The sequence below is a fragment of the Glycine max genome, chromosome 14, assembly GCF_000004515.6.
Source record: "Glycine max cultivar Williams 82 chromosome 14, Glycine_max_v4.0, whole genome shotgun sequence".
Taxonomy (NCBI): Eukaryota; Viridiplantae; Streptophyta; class Magnoliopsida; order Fabales; family Fabaceae; genus Glycine; species Glycine max.
Window position 1 is genome coordinate 12,208,527 of NC_038250.2, and position 16,188 is coordinate 12,224,714.

At 35.1% G+C, this 16,188-nt stretch overlaps 1 protein-coding gene across 1 annotated transcript; it reads right to left on the reverse strand.

Moving 5' to 3' along the window:
• Positions 1-965: 965 nt before the first annotated feature.
• Positions 966-7,092, reverse strand: LOC100805820 (probable folate-biopterin transporter 2). The gene is made up of 5 exons (XM_003544543.5): positions 6,262-7,092; positions 3,705-3,964; positions 3,507-3,602; positions 3,265-3,435; positions 966-1,889 (listed from the first exon to the last, which is right to left on the reverse strand). Exons 1-5 carry the CDS (start codon positions 6,623-6,625, stop codon positions 1,290-1,292), a joined length of 1,491 nt encoding a protein of 496 aa, XP_003544591.2. The 5' UTR covers positions 6,626-7,092; the 3' UTR covers positions 966-1,289.
• Positions 7,093-16,188: the final 9,096 nt, after the last annotated feature.

Consider the following 16,188-nt stretch of genomic DNA (forward strand, 5'->3'; position numbering starts at 1 on the left):
TTTAATAATTGTTTGTTCGTTAATATATGGAAAAGATTATCATTATACATTAGATATCATTTCCAACAAGTCAATATTTAATTTACAAAATTTCAATATATATTACATTTATTTCTTTAGGTTGCAGCATCACATGACGTCATGACCAAAGCAACTATTGGATGTTTGTTATTATATCACCTCCAATAAAGTAAATTGATTTAAAATATCTACTTATCACGTGAATATTGCTGTATATAATACTATCGTCATACTTCTGATTATCAAATGATCAATAATTGTATCCAAAAATCTAATGAACTCATTTACCTCTTTTTATTGTGTAGTCTTTCTTTCATTGCTACATCAACACCATCCAAGAATCTACAATAACATCAGGTTTGTTTGTATTCTTACTTTATGCTATTTTTTTTTCTAAACATAGCTCAACATTATTATCATACAAATAAATATCGTTATTGAACTTTGCACATGTGTTGATAATATTCAAATAGAAATGAGTCCGAACGTCTGCATGGGCAAAAGACTAGTTTAATGTAAAAACATCCATTTACCAATCACCGTATCATTAGTTGTAAATCACCATATCATTAGTATGAGTAGAATTGAAATCAACTTTTTTTAACAAAAATCTTAAATTCGAGTCTTATAAAAAAAAATTGAAATGAGAAACCTAATAAAGATAATCATTACTTCACACTAATGTCATGAAGACATTCATTCAAGTTTGTTATCAAAAGACATTAGCATGTTACTATTAATATTATTTTGGTGAAATTACCTGTTATTATTTAATTTGATAATTTTGTTAAATTATATAATCAGTTACTAATTCGAGATTTTATCACTAATTCTGACATCCTCATCAAACTGAAGAATATATATTGTATGTAACAAGCTAGTTACATATAGTTTCAACCTGAAGTCCTCTAAGAGACTTAATAAAAATATCAATCAATTGATCATTAAATCCAAAAATAACAAATATCTATAAAATTTGATTTTCAGTTTTGTTTCCTAACCAAAATTATTGAGATCGACGCATAAAGATATACCAAGGGCTTACTTTACATAAATATCCCACCACCGATTAATATTCATTAGGGAATCCCTCTTGCTTGGATGTCCCTTCACCCTCAAACTACATAAGCTACACAGATCTGTCCTCTCAAAATCATCTTATTTTTTTTCCACATTAAATCCAAACAAATTGCACGTTTAATTCTACACTGGCTTGGTAATTTCGTGTATTTGGAATTGAGAATCCAAAAGAATGTCTTTTCATTCCACTATTTACCATCAACACTGTGTACAAGGGACACCAATTCAACATTTTTGGTGTCTGAAGGGTCGATAGCCACCTCTGAATTCATGCTTTTACATGGAAGAATTGAAGAGCTGCGGTCAGCTCTAGGCACCAAAAACAGGAGCCAAAGTGGAGCAATCCTTAAAATGTTGCGGATCAAAATCGCCAACCAAATGTTATCAAACTTTGTTCTTGTGATCCTGAGCATGTGGAGAACAAAGCCACCACCCCATGATGCTGAGAGAAGTCCAACATTATCAATTGACATTAGGAGAGCAAAAAAAGTGCCTTCAATACCTGAGGGACAAAGCTTTGAGCTAAGCACAAGCATAGGCATCCACTTGAGCCTATTAGTCATTTTAGCTATGCTTTCAACAATCACAACAAAGAAATAATCTGGTATGCCAAACTTAAGGTTCAATCTCGAGACCAGAATCAGATCAAGCATCCCTGACAAGCCATAAATCAACTGAGTCCAGAATAGCAAGTTCCTGAATGCATAATCCTTTAGAGCATACTGGTATAGTATTGCACCTAAAAGAGCCCCCACAGAACTAATTGAAAATATAAAACCAACACTCTCCTGTGTAAGAAAAATGGAACATAGAGGTTATTGGCATTTATGACTATTATATAATTAGAGTAATATTACATTATAACAACAAAGTCTTATCCAACTATATGATGTTGGCTACAATCGCTACATGAATCACATGACACCATTCAGCATGATTAAAAACTCAAGTTTTAAAAATATTATTTAACCTGAGATCTCCCTTGATGAAGAGTAATATTACATTAAGGAAATTTAATTCAGCATGGTAGAATAATGCTACAAATAACCACAAAGATTCAATAACTCATTTATCCTATCAGGTTAACAATTATAATCAGATATGAAAAAAGAAATCTAGGGTACATACATAACAGGGAAACAAACCTATGTGTTACTTAAAGAAGAGATTTTTGGCTAACTTTTTTGTTTTTTATGCTCTCTTATATGGAAAATAACCATGTTGTGTACCAGATACTGCGGAATAATTCAAAGTGTTAACTCATGTGTGTTTAGTGATTAGCTTTGTTAGGTATATAGTTAGTATAGTTTTACCGATAAGTGGTTAACACTAGTTGTTAGAGTGGTTAACTCAATAGTTTCTGTTATGCTATTTGATATAAGTGACTTGTGTATAAATACCTATGTATAACACAGTGAACACAAGTGATTGTGTGATCAATAAGATTTTTTCTTTCATTCCTCTCATTTTCTCTCTAGAGTGTGTGTTCTTCCCCTCCTCTCCAACACTAGAGTTCATCTCATGCTAAGGTGGGTGGAGAGAAAGTCGGATTTAGTGGTGGAGTAGGAGGAATTCTTCCTTCACCTCATTATTGGAAGCAAAAACAAGTGCATAATTATGATGTTGAATTAGAAATCAAGTGCCTTTTTGTCTTGCATTAAATGAGTGGAGGAAAATATTTCCACTTGCTGTAATAAGAATTTCTACTTAGGTGGGATTATAAAATGGATCCCATCTGCATTGGTATTGCCTCTCCTCACCTAGACACGAGGGAATATTGTCACATTGACAAGAATGCTACTTTTACACATCAGATAGGAAGGAGTCATGAAACCCACGTAAAAGGGAAGATAAAATCTACTAAATCTCCAATTAAGGTCTTGTTTGGATAAGTTTCTTCATGAATCTTTATAAGAGAAGAGAATAAAAAAGAAAAATGAACAAGCTTCTGTCATAAGTTAAAATTAGCTTTTTGGAAAAGTTAAAATCATTTAGTTTCCCAAAAAGTTGATTTTAACTTATGCATAAGCAAATTTTAGCTTAGAGAGAAGGCAAAACTTGATTCATTTTCCTTCTTATTTTTTTATTCCTATAATTACTTACGAAGAAGTTTATCCAAATATCCAACAATAACATTGATCAATATATCAAACCAAATACTACCTGAGAGAAAGATGGTCCACCCTTTGAGTCTGTATACCAATAAAACATTCCTTCACGAATATCCAAACTCAATGCAAGGGATAAATACATGTATAAACAAGGCCCCCATACATCTTCACTCCTCAATGTAGTCCACATAGCCTTGCCAGCATCAATAAAATTTTGTTTCACCTGGAGACACAACATGGAAAATCAGATTATGCGTGTATTAGGACCATGGAAATGACAGAAGCTAGTTATACCTGTGTGTAAGATGTGTTGTGCATACGAGGCTCATAAAGCAGAAAACCAACCGAAATTACAAGTCCAGCTGGGATAGTCATCAGACCAAACACCCCCTTTGAGGAAAAATGCTCTCTTAGTAAAGTACGAGTAATGAAGCACATAAAAGACAAGGAAAATTTTGCATGTTTTAGGGGAAATAGTTTTCAAAGGCTAACCATAGGGCCTAGAAAGTGAACAAAGATACCACTAATGAAGTAACCAATTAGTGATCCAACAGATAAACTGAAGGCACATAAACTTTGCATGTCAGCAGCAAGTGAGGGTTGAGAGATACTGTTCTGTGCCACACAGGCATCAATGGTCACATCTGCTATTGCCCCCCCAGCACTCCCAGCTGTTAATGCCAAAAGGGCCAACACAAGATGCAGGTTTTCATGCAAAGATAACAAAAGCATGGCAATCACTCCTATGAAACCTGTAACCGTCAAAGAGGAGCAAAAAGTCAAACTATGTTAATGAAGCAATTTCTGAAGCTCTTCACTAACACTTACTTGTAGGCATCATTATTATGTGATAAAATACAAAGTTAATCATCAATAAGAAACTCATAAAAGGCAAAGATTCTTGGTTGTAATCCTTCAAAGGTTGTTGGAAGAAAAGCTAATTATATTCATGCTTGATAACATTGTACCAAAGTAAAAGTAAAAAACATTTACCTAAAGATTGCTTCAAGAAAAGCTAATTATATTCATGCTTGATAACATTGTACCAAAGTAAAAGTAAAAAACATTTACCTAAAGATTGCTTCATGTCCAAGTTCCATCCCTTGCTAAGAGTACAATATGTCAAGAAGTAGTTACTTAGCTAGCATTTGAAAGAACTTTTACGGAGCTTATTTGGACTAATCCTATCATATAAACCCTTAAGCAGGTAGTTGGTTAAGCATACGAAAGTGGCTTGCGACTAATAAGATCCTCTAACCTATATATTTCAATAAGCTTCATGGTAAAGCTTTTCATAATAAGCTATAAGCTCTCATGTAATGTAATCTGGGGGAAAATACACGTGTGTAAACTGTTAATATAGTCCTTATAAGGCTTAGGCAATTTTTATCTTAAAAGTCGATTTTGTTGGATTAAGTTAGACCCTAAACCCAATTTCTAAGATGGTATTAAAACCTATTCTAGATTTGTTATCCGTTATTGGGTCACCTATATTTGTTCACGCTTTAGATGTCTATTCCTAACACAAGGGAATCTTGTTATTGGGCAAGTCCTTACTCCTTATAAGTTTGAGCAGTCCTCACTTTATAAGCCAATTTAATGGGGTTTAGTTAGGACATAAGCCGAAATTTTAAGATGGTATTAAAGGGGTATTGTTATTGGGCCGCCTGCATTTGTCCATGATCCAAATGTATAGTCCTAGGTCTGAAAGGGTGTTTTGAGATCTTACATCATCTAAAGATAAATATGACCAATGTAATTCTATATGGTTTAGACAATCCTTATCTTACAAGTCAATTTTGTAGGATAAATCTTGGTCCTAAAGCTGAAATTCTAAGATTCTCAAAAGGAAGAGCCTGTCATGCATTGATAGCTTCATATGATGAGAAGCAGTTTATCCACTGATGCTAATGCTTATATTATAGAAGTAATGTAGTCAATGTCAGAAAGAAAACTCTATCAAGTGCACTGAGTCACTGACCAATATTCCATTAAGTCTTAGCAATTAAAAGGAGATAGTGGCCCAGTTTTAAGACATTATCTCATAAGTTTCAGCATACAAATATACCAACCCCAGAACTATAATAGCTTGCTTTAATTGCAGTTTCTTTGGTCTGCCTTAATTGCAGTCTCAAGGGAGTGTGTTTAGTCTCATATTGACTAAAGATATGATACGACCAAATTGCAGCCTCTTTGGACTGCCTTAATTGCAGCCTTTTAGTCTCACATCAACTAAAGATTGACCAATGTTGTCCTTATAATAAGACTTAGACAATCATCATCTTACATGTCAGTTTTGTATTATGGAGTTAGACCTCAAGCCCAAATTTTAAAATGTTAGTATTAGAGCCTATCCTAAATCCATTGTTGGACACACTCGAAGGCCATAGTCCGTAGCCAGAAGTATGTTGGAAACCCACCTTAGAAGACATATGGCTTAAATGTAGTTTATAGGATCCAATAGTGAGTAGCTCACTTTATAGAGCAAAGTGAATAATTTCAATCATTGATAAGAAAATCAATGGTTGATATTGGTTAATATTACTGACTTCACCATTATTGACTTTAGAGAATCTAAAGCTTGGATTTAGTAGAGATATGACCTAAATATTAAAAAAAAAACTTGGGCAATGCTCACCCCTCAGTCCCTCACCAATTCACTTTTCAGACCCAAAAAGTCTATTCAAAATGGGTTAAGCCTAACTGAATCTTAAAATTAGCTCAAAGAGGGAGGATTGTCCAAACATTATAAGGAATATTTTGACCATATTCCTAGCCAACTAGAGAAATCTACCACTGCTGAGCTTCCACTCTGTATACCGTGCTTACAAGCTACAGCATTAACAGTTTAGCATCCATTTAAGTTCTTTCAATACATAAAGATCCAGGAAAAGTGGAAAACATACAGAAATAAAGAGTACAAGGGAAAATAGAGCTGCACAATATTTAACAAATTACAAAATTTCCCACCTAAAACAATAATTGAGTTGAAATATATGAACCCATCTGAACTTAGGAAGATCAAAGATGTGCACAATGTATCGCATACCAGCAAAAATGAAGTAAGGTCTCCTGCGATACCCGAAAAATGGGAGAACATCAGTGAGAAGACCCCAAAGAGGCTTCACAATCCAAGGAATGGATGTGATTCCTTTATAAATCTGTGCCTCAGATGGCTGCACCTTCTGAACATCTTTCATGTAATACTTAGTCCCAACTTCAGCAAGAGCTCCACCAAGTCCCTGGCTTATTCCATAAACAACCACCACCCCAAACACAAAGCTCCAATGCATTTCCCTAGAAAGCATGCTAAACCAATTTATTGGGATGCAAAAACAGTCCCAAACCCCCCTTTTGGATTCATCTTCCTCCATAGATTCACTACATGGATCTTCCTGATTTTCCTCCTCCATTATCACACCTTTGAATCACCCTTCACAGCAAAGATTTCAGATTTTCAATCAGCATGAAAGAAAATCCTCCAAAAATTTGTTCTTTGACTTCTATCTGGTAGACATGATTGGAATCTAAATCTAACACTAACAGGTCTGAGATCAATTTTTTTCTTCTTCCTGATTTCAGTTTCCAACAAATAATATAAAGAAGGGTGAAATGTAATAAACAGCTGGACCAGTAGCTAGTTGGAAAAAGAAACAAAGAGAAGAATAAAAATGAAGGGAAATGAAACCAATGATATGAATGGAAATTAACACGACTTGGTTCTTGCCTTGTGATTCTGTTTCTATTGGTGAAATCTTAAAAGAGACTAAAGGACAAGTCAACATTAACCTTTTAAGATAACAAATGGGTATTCCTTAATTTGATTATTCCCATGGCCGACCAATCATACTAGAAAACGTCAAATTTACACTTTGTTTATTTTCCCTCTTTCAATGTTGCTTTCTTTTTCTCTTTTATTAAGGTTTTGAGCATCCAATCAAACAGCAAAATCAAGAAACTTCGCTGAGGCTTCACAATCACAATTTTCTTAACATTGTTTTTTCTTTACATGTCAGATTTTCTAAAAATTATTGTTTATGGTGAAATATTGTAATAATTTTAAGGTTTAAAAATATTTTCAGTCTTTGCAATTTAGTTTTTTTTTTTAATTTTGTCTCTGTAAAAAAATTATTTTAATCTTTGTAAAATATTTTTTTTTATTTTTTGTTCTGAAAATACTTTAAATAATTTTTTTTATTATTTAAGTATTTTTCTATTACTCAAAACATTATCTAAAGTGTCTATATTTGTAGGGATGAAAATTAAAAAAAAACCGTTAAATTACATTGGACGAAAAATATGTTTTAAGTTTGATTTTAATTTTAATGAAGGATGAAAAATTGTAATATGTAAGTGAATTCATTAGATATTTATGTTTGATAGTTATTAATTAAAGCGGGAATAAAAGTTTTGTTAATTTTGTGATCGTGGAGCTATGCCATTGGTGGAGACAGTGGAAGTGGACCCCACATGGGTAAGATCTTACTGCCACCTACGTGACGCAGTGGATTGTTAGCTGTTGACTAAACTCAACGCATTGTCCAGAAAGCTGAAGGGACAAAAGCCATCTATTGATCCATTCCAAAAGTTTGCATAGTGCGAAAGCAAAAGATGCGTCTGTTTAATTGATTCAAAATAAAAATAAAAAATTTTATTTTTATTAACCAATAGAATTTAGATAATTATTTTATTTTAAATTTTGTCATTAATATTTTAACTATCATATTTAATCTATTATCTTTAATTTTTTCATATTATTTATGTATAAAATTAAAACTTTATAATTGTTAATTAAAATTTAATAATTAACATTATACTAAACAACATAAATATATAAAATAAAATTATAAAAATTAAAATTACAGTTATATATTTTCTGTCACATAAACTTGCAGTAGTGTTTTGGAAATAATCTAACAATAAGTAATTTGAGATATTATTTTGGCCCAAATCATTAAGAATTGAGAAAGTTGAGATGAGAATTCTTGATACTCAGAACTAGGTGTTGGCCTTCTCGTCAAATAATCAAGGAATGATACGTTATAAGCATGGTCCCAGGACAAAAGTGTGTGCCCTAGCCAATGACAATTGGAAGACACGTATGCTAGAAATTCATTCTTCTTCCAACTTTTCGATCTTCCTATTCGTTTTCATTGTTCGGGGATCCCTCTTCCCCTAATTCTTTCCATTCTATCAACGAAGAATCCATAAGAATTCTCAAATCCAGATCGGCCAATTGTTCTCACTAACTGATTTTCCCACCTAAAGCATGGTATAAAGGGCGCGAATTGTTGGTATGTCACTAACTCTAATTCACTTTCTTACTCAACCTAAAATCCCTACCAACTTGAACATTAGAGTGTTTGCAGGTTCCACAATGCCACCATTGGACTCATCTAGCTCCATCGTGCTAGGAATCACTCACATGACTAAATCTTGGAATGATATTTTCTAAATCGGATCTCCATCTCTCAAACTGAACATTGGAGCTAGAAGGAGGACCTCCTTGTGTCGACAATCTGAAGAATCTAGATTTAAGATGGTAGAAACGTGCAACCAGAGAGCTTCGCCCATGGCACATCAACTGTCTCTAGTCATTATTGAGGCGGTATTTGTTGGAGTTTGCAATGGTGAAGAAGCTATGGTCACACCAACTGATGAATCTCTAAGTTTGAAGGCATCAGATCCATAACAAGGAGGAAATTTCTTGCTCATTGCAAATCGTGAACAATATGATTGAATAGTAGAACTAGAAGATGGAAAAACAACATCGCAGGATGGAGAAACAACGTAAGGTGATTGAGGAACTTAGATTTGAGCATCTATAAACCAACAAAGGTAGAGCTCATCGAAAATTACAAGATTGTATAGATAACAGTGATTCATCAACAAATTTGAGCTTACATTCGTTGATAAAGTCACTGTAAGTGGAAGAACTCGCTAAAGACAAGACAATTCTATTCAATTTGTCGTTTATCAGGAATGTCCTTATAGTTTGTGTGCCAAAGCAATTGCAACAACTCCCGATGATGGAAATCTATGACGAATCTTCAGATCCTAATGATCATTTTTCAAGATTTAAGTCTGCCTTGTCCCATCGTGGTGCAAATGGCTTACAAATGTGCAAAGCATTTCTGTTATCACTCAAACAAGTAGCATTGAAGTGGTTTCAATGGCTCTCGAGAAGCTCCATAAGCTCATGGAGTGATCTGCGTGTGAAGGTTCACTATGCCTTTGCGACTAGCAAGGAAAGACCAAAAACACAGGCAGATATGAAGAAAATTAAACAAGGAGTATAGGAACCTTTAAGAGAGTATATAGTTTGGTTTAACCGAGAATATATAGTGTGGGAGGGTACATTGTTTCATGTTTCCATATCAAAAACACTTTAACTATTATGGAAAAGTTTTTGAAAAAGGTAGAGAGGTATATCAACTATTAGAACGTGTTGGAAGTAGGGAAAATGTTGCACATGGACTCTGAGAAAGGAAAGTGTTTTGATAGTAATTTCCTAACCACTATGGTGAAAATGGACGATCAAAGAAGGAAAAAAAGTTTTGATTCAAAGAGAAACTTCAGGTTCGAACATTATACTCCTTTAAATGCCTTTAGAAGTCATATTTTGAATGAAGTTCTTAAAGTGGAGTTCAAGCAAGCTGGTCTAGATAATCCTAGATCGATAAGGGTTCACTAAAGTACCAATCCTAAGAAGTATTGCCACTTTCATAAGGAAATTGGACACGAAATTGAGGAGTGCAAGCACTTGGCTAAAGCAATTGAAAATATCCTTCAACAAGGATAATTGTAAAGACTTGTTAAAGATAGTAGTGCATATCCGGGATGACAAGGAAGGAGATACAAGAGGGAAGGATGATGGAAAAGATCCTGGAATCCTCCAAAATGGAAGATATGCTCACCCTCCTTGAGAAGGTTATTGCATTCACCTCTACGCGCAAAAGATGTTATCCACTCAATAAGGAGAAAATCTTCAAAAAAGTCTCCCAAGAGACATTCACCCTCCCCAAGAAGGCGATCTCCATGTCATTCACATTCTCAAACAAAGATTGTTAAGTCACTGAGAAGACTAAATTGTTAAGGGAAAGGGGTGAAGAGAAAAAGGCATTTGGGGTGATTTATGTGATATCTGGAGGGGTTCGTTGCTGGTGGACCAATAAGTAATGCCCAAAAAAGGTATGCTAGAGAGGTAATGGCAACTCACAATGAGAAGCCAAGTTGAAAAGCTCCCCTGATTTACTTTGATGACTCTAACTATAAGGGAATAGTCTGAGAACATGACAATCCTCTCCTAATATCAATTGTGATGGAGAATAGAGAAGTTCATTGTCTTTTAATAAACAATGATAGTTTAGTGGATGTCATGTATTACCAATTGTTCAAAAAATTGCAGATTTCGAGAGATAAAGATTTGGATGGATTCTCGAGTCATGCCATAACTCCCTTTGGTTATCTGAAGTTAAGAGTTACTTTCAGAAAATATCCTTTGGCAAAGGCTATCATGGTTTGTTTCCTAGTTGTGAGCACAATGTCACTTTTCAATGTGTTAATCGAGAGACCAACACTTAATGCTTTAGGAGTTGTTATCTCAACTCCACACCTTACCATGAAGTTTTTTAATGATGATTTGAAGGTGGTAGTGGTGAGGGGTGACTAGAGAAAAGCTAGACAATGCTACAAGAATTCTCTTAAGGTGATGACATATAAAAAAAAGTCACGAGAGGTACCTTCACCCGAGAAGTTGGTCCCAATACCTGGGAAAAAAGAGATATTGGTGGCAGTACTAGACTATGGAGTGGAGGAACATGATAATAAATTTGACAGACCAATTCTAGAAGGAGAGCTCATCCAAGTGAAAAACAGGCTGGAGGAAATAAAGGTTGTCAAAGTAGGATTTAAGTTGCCAACACCTATTCTTGACAAGTTATCCTGTTTTGGGGCAGATAATGCATGCATTTTTGCGTGGACCCCTGCATATATTGTAGAAGCAAGCTTCATGATGATGAATCAAGTATAATTCAAGTAGTTTTGATGATGACAAAAAGCCCAAAAGAATGATGTCAAGATTGAGTCAACAAGTTCAAGATCAAGATTAAAGAAAAGACATCAAGAAGAATCAAGATTCAAGAGAAGATGAATTCAAGATTCAAGAGAAGAAACCAAAAAGCAATAAGTCAAGACTTCAGAAGGGAAGTATTGAAAAGGATTTTTCAAAAACCAAACATAGCACAATTTTGTTTTACAAAAATTTTCTAAGTTACCAGAGTATTTACTCTCTGGTAATCGATTACCAATTACCTGTAATCGATTACCAATGGTAAAGTTTGATTTCAAAAGCTTTTAACTGAATTTGCAACGTTCCAAATGTTTTTTAAATGGTGTAATCGATTACAATATATTGGTAATCGATTACCAGTGTATCTGAACGTTGAAATTCAAATTCAATTGTGAAGAGTCACATATTTTCATAAAATGCTTTGTGTAATCGATTACATGGTTATGGTAATCGATTACCAGTGACAAGTTCTGAATAAAAAGTCAAGAGATGTAACTCTTCCAATGGTTTTCTCAATGATTTTTTCAAGGTTATAACTCTTCCAATGGTTTTCTTGACCAGACATGAAGAGTCTATAAAAGCAAGACCTTGACTTGCATTTTAATAACACTTACAACTTTTAGAATTTCTAGAACAACTTTTGAGAAATCTTGAAACCTTTGCTTCTCATCTTTCTTCTTCTTCCTTTGACAAAAAGCTTTCCAGGTTTTATGTTTTCCAAACCTTGTTCATTTGCAGAAAACAAAAGTGTGCTATATCTTTTCATTCTCTTCTCCCTTTGCCAAAAAGAATTCAACAAGGAGTAATCGTCTGAATTCTTTTTGTGTCTCTCTTCTCCCTTTTCCAAAAGAACAAAGGACTAACCGCCTGAATTCTTTTGTGTCTCCCTTCTCCCTTTTCAAAGAATTCAAAAAGACACAGTCTGAGAATTCTTTGATTCTTCCCTTTCCCTTAAACAAAAGATTTCAAAGGACTAACCGCCTGAGATATCTTTTGTTTCCCCTTCACAAAGATTCAAAGGACTAACCACCAGAGAACTTTGTCTTAACACATTGAAGGGTACATCCTTTGTGGTACAAGTAGAGAGTACATCTACTTGGGTTGTTGTAACTGAGAACAAGAAAGGGTACATCTCTTATGGATCAGTTCAAGTGGAGGGTACATCCACTTGGTTGTTCAAAGAGAACAAGGGAGGGTACATCCCTTGTGGATCTTTGCTTGTAAAGGTTTTTACAAGGTTGAAAATAAATCTCAAGGACCGCAGGTTGCTTGGGGACTGGATGTAAGCACGGGTTGTTGCCGAACCAGTATAAAATTCTTGTGTTTGTCTTCTTCTTCCCTACACTCTTTAATTTCCACTGTGCACTTTTAATTATCGCTTTTACTTTTGGTTAAGTTTCAATTAGTGTTCTTTATTTTCTTAACTTTGTAGTAAAAGCCAAATTGAATCTAGTAACATTAAGAAGGATAATTTTTAATTAGTCAAGGTACATTAATAATTAATTCACCCCCCCCCCCTTCTTAATTATTCTGAGGCCACTTGATCCAACATATATGCTTAGAATTGATCTAGAGCAATTCAACCATAAGTTGATGGTGACTTAAGAGGCCAGACCTATTTGCCAAGAAGAAGAAAGATGGGCACGAAAAGAAAAGCAGAAGTCAAGAATCAGGTTACTAACTTACTAGTAGTTGGTTTCATTGAAAAAGTTAAGTACACTGCTTAGCTAGGTAATGTGGTTATGGTGAAGAAACAATCAGAGAAATGGATGATAGTTAGTCGTCTTATACGACTAACTTTTGTATAGAAAACATTTTCCAAAACTTGTATAGTTCCCCAATTTATGGTTATTTTGTAGTAATTTTGTAAATAAATCTTGTTTTATGGTTAAAGCTGTCTCTAGAATATTTCCATTGGATTTAATGATGAAATCTGTGCAATTTCAGGTGAAAAAAAGGCTAAGTCATGAAGTGCTAAAAGTGACAGTTGAGCTTAGCTCATCAATTGGGCTAAGCGTGCATCCACCGCTAAGTGCAGCCTCAGCGTGCTTTGCGCGATAGAAGAATCTGGTAGAACATCAATATCAAGGCCGCGTACTAAGCACGAGATCAGTGCGCTAAGCCCAACAGTTATCTTCAGCCAGGCTCAGCGCACGACTGACGCTAAGCTCAAATCCACTTACTCGCGCTAAGCACGAGGGTGGCGCTAAGTGAAACGTTGCAGATTCAGAGCCTATTTAAAGCTTGTCTTGTGCAGAATTAGGGTACACATACTTTTACAGAGATTTTTACACATAATTCCAGAGCACACCACAGTGCCTATTTTGGGAAAAGAGCTCTGGAGGCAACAAGATGAGCAACTTTTGCAGAGATACCTAGGTCTTGTAATTAGAGAGAGATTAGAAGTTTATGTAGACGACATGATCGTAAAGAGTAAGCAAGTGGATGAACACCTAGCCAACTTGTTGGAGTTGTTAATGCAACTAAGGAAATACAATATGAGACTCAACCCTAGAAAGTGTACTTTCGGGGTACAAGTAGGAAAGTTTTTGGGATACATGTTAACCGAAAGAGGAATTAAGGTAAATCCCGACAAGTGTAAAGCCACATTGGAGATGAGGAGTCCTAAGATGCTGAAGAAGATCCAATAGTTGTCAGGGTGGATAACAGCCTTGATGAGACTCATAACCAAATCTGCTCAACATGCACTTCCATTTTTCAAGATCATGAGAAAAGGCACCAAGTTTAAATAGGATGAAAAGTGTGAGGTAGCCTTTTAGAAGGTAAAAGAGAGTTATCATCATCACCTGTGCTTGTAAAAATAGAAGTGGGTGAGACACTCTGCCTTTATCTTGTTGTGGCAAATGAGGTAGTGAGTGTTGCTCTGGTTAAAGAAATAAGGGAACATCAGAGGCTAATCTACTTTGTAAGTAATCGCTCCAAGGGGTTGAGCTTCAGTTCCCAAAAGTGGAAAAAATGGTTTTCACTCTTATGATAGCAACAAGACAGTTGAGACAATACTTCCAGTCACATCAGATAGTGGTACAAATAGACCAAAACATTCGACAAATCTTACATCAACTCGATTTAACCAGAAGGATGGTCATGGGCAATTGAGTTGTCAAAACATGATATACTTTTCAAACCCCGACAAGCCATAAAGGCACATGCTTTGGCTAACTTCATTGTGGAATTGACCTTTAATGCTCGAAAGGTGATCAAGCGTGGATGATATGTGTTGATGGGTCTTCTCATAAGAAAGGAAGTGGTGAAAGATTTCTCTTGAAATCCTCAGATGGACTAATTATGGAGCAAGCACTAACTTTTGCCTTCCCAAAAACCAACAACCAAGCAGAGTATGAAGATTGCATTGTAGGAATGAGGCTAGCAAAGGAGTTAGGAGCAAAAAAGATAAAGGTAATAAGTGACTCCAAATTGGTGGTCTTCCAAATCAATGGGGAGTGGCAAGCCAAAGATGAACTCCTACAAAATATTTAGCAAATGCCAAGGTGTTGGAAGCTAAGTTTAAATCAGTTGAGTTCTCACATATACTCCGAGGAAAGAATATAAGGGCCAATGTACTATCACAGCTGGCGAACACCTAAAGTTCAGGGAATAATAGGATGGTAATACAACAAACTCTTTGTGAACCAAATCATATCTTGATAGTTGTAAGCCAATAAAGTTGGATGATGCCAATTATGTCTTATCTTGTAGATGGGAAACTAACCTTTGATGACAAAGAAGCCAGGAAGTTACAAAGAGTGGCAACAAACTATTGCGAACATAACACTCAACTTTATAGAAAAGGGTATTCTCAATCACTATTGAAGTACTTGTTACCTTCCAAACAAGCTTATATATGTTGGCGAAAATTCATGAAGGAAGTTGTGGTCATCACTTAGGTGGAAAATATTTGGCCAATGAAGCTTTAAGAGCAGGATACTATTGACCAATGATTGAAACAAATGCCATGAACTATGTAAAAAAATGTGACAAATGCCAAGGATGTTGAAACTTGCATAGTGTTCCAGCTGAGAAGCTACAAGTATTGAATTCTCCTTGGCCTTTTCTTGGTTGGGAGTTGATATTCTAGGCCCTTTTCATCAAGTAGCAAGATATATTATATACCTCATTGCAGTCATTGATTACTTTAGTAAATGGATCAAAGCAGAACCATTGACTAAGATCACAAAGAAGAATGCTGAGAATTTCAGTTACTGACAAGTTATTTGCCGATTTGAGATTCTAGAAATGATAGCTACCGATAATGGAACTCAATTCTTGGGAAAAAACTTTAATGAGCTGCTAGAGGGTTTGGAGATAAAGTAGAAGTTTTCTTCTGTCAAACATCTACAAACAAATGGATTGGCAGAAGCTGCAAATAGAGTAATTTTGAGAGGATTAAGAAAAAGGTTGGATTCCGCTAAAGGATGCTAGGTTGAGAAACTTCCACACGTTCTATAGGCATGTAGAACAACTTCGCATTCTACAACTGGAGAATCTCCATTCAGATTAACATATGGTATGGAAGCTATGATTCCTATTGAGATAGGAGAACATTCATGGAGAGTGCTCAACTATGATAAAGAAAACATCGAAGATAACATTAGGTCTGAATTGGACTTAGCTGAGGAGAGAAAGGAAGTAGCATGCATAAGAGAAGCCTTATTGAAAAGAAGGTTAGATGCCCAATACAATAGGCATGTAAGTTCGAGAAGCTTCTCGGAATGAGACTTGGTTCTAAGAAGGGCTAATTTGGTGGAAAAATGCTAGGGATGGAAAGTTGGCTAAAAACTAGGAAGGTCCCTATTGCATAATTGCCAAGACAGGATGAGGCACATATTCACTGGAAACTATTTTTAGGAAACCAATCCTACGAACCTGAAATGTGATGAATTTGCA

Coding starts and splice junctions, on each gene's coding strand:
- LOC100805820 (XM_003544543.5), bottom strand. CDS start 6,625: ATGGAGGAGGAAAATCAGGAAGATCCATGTAGTGAATCTATGGAGGAA. Junction 3,965..6,261: donor ACCTTACTTCATTTTTGCTG/GTATGCGATACA, acceptor TGACGGTTACAG/GTTTCATAGGAGTGATTGCC. Junction 3,603..3,704: donor TTCACTTTCTAGGCCCTATG/GTTAGCCTTTGA, acceptor TTTTCCTCAAAG/GGGGTGTTTGGTCTGATGAC.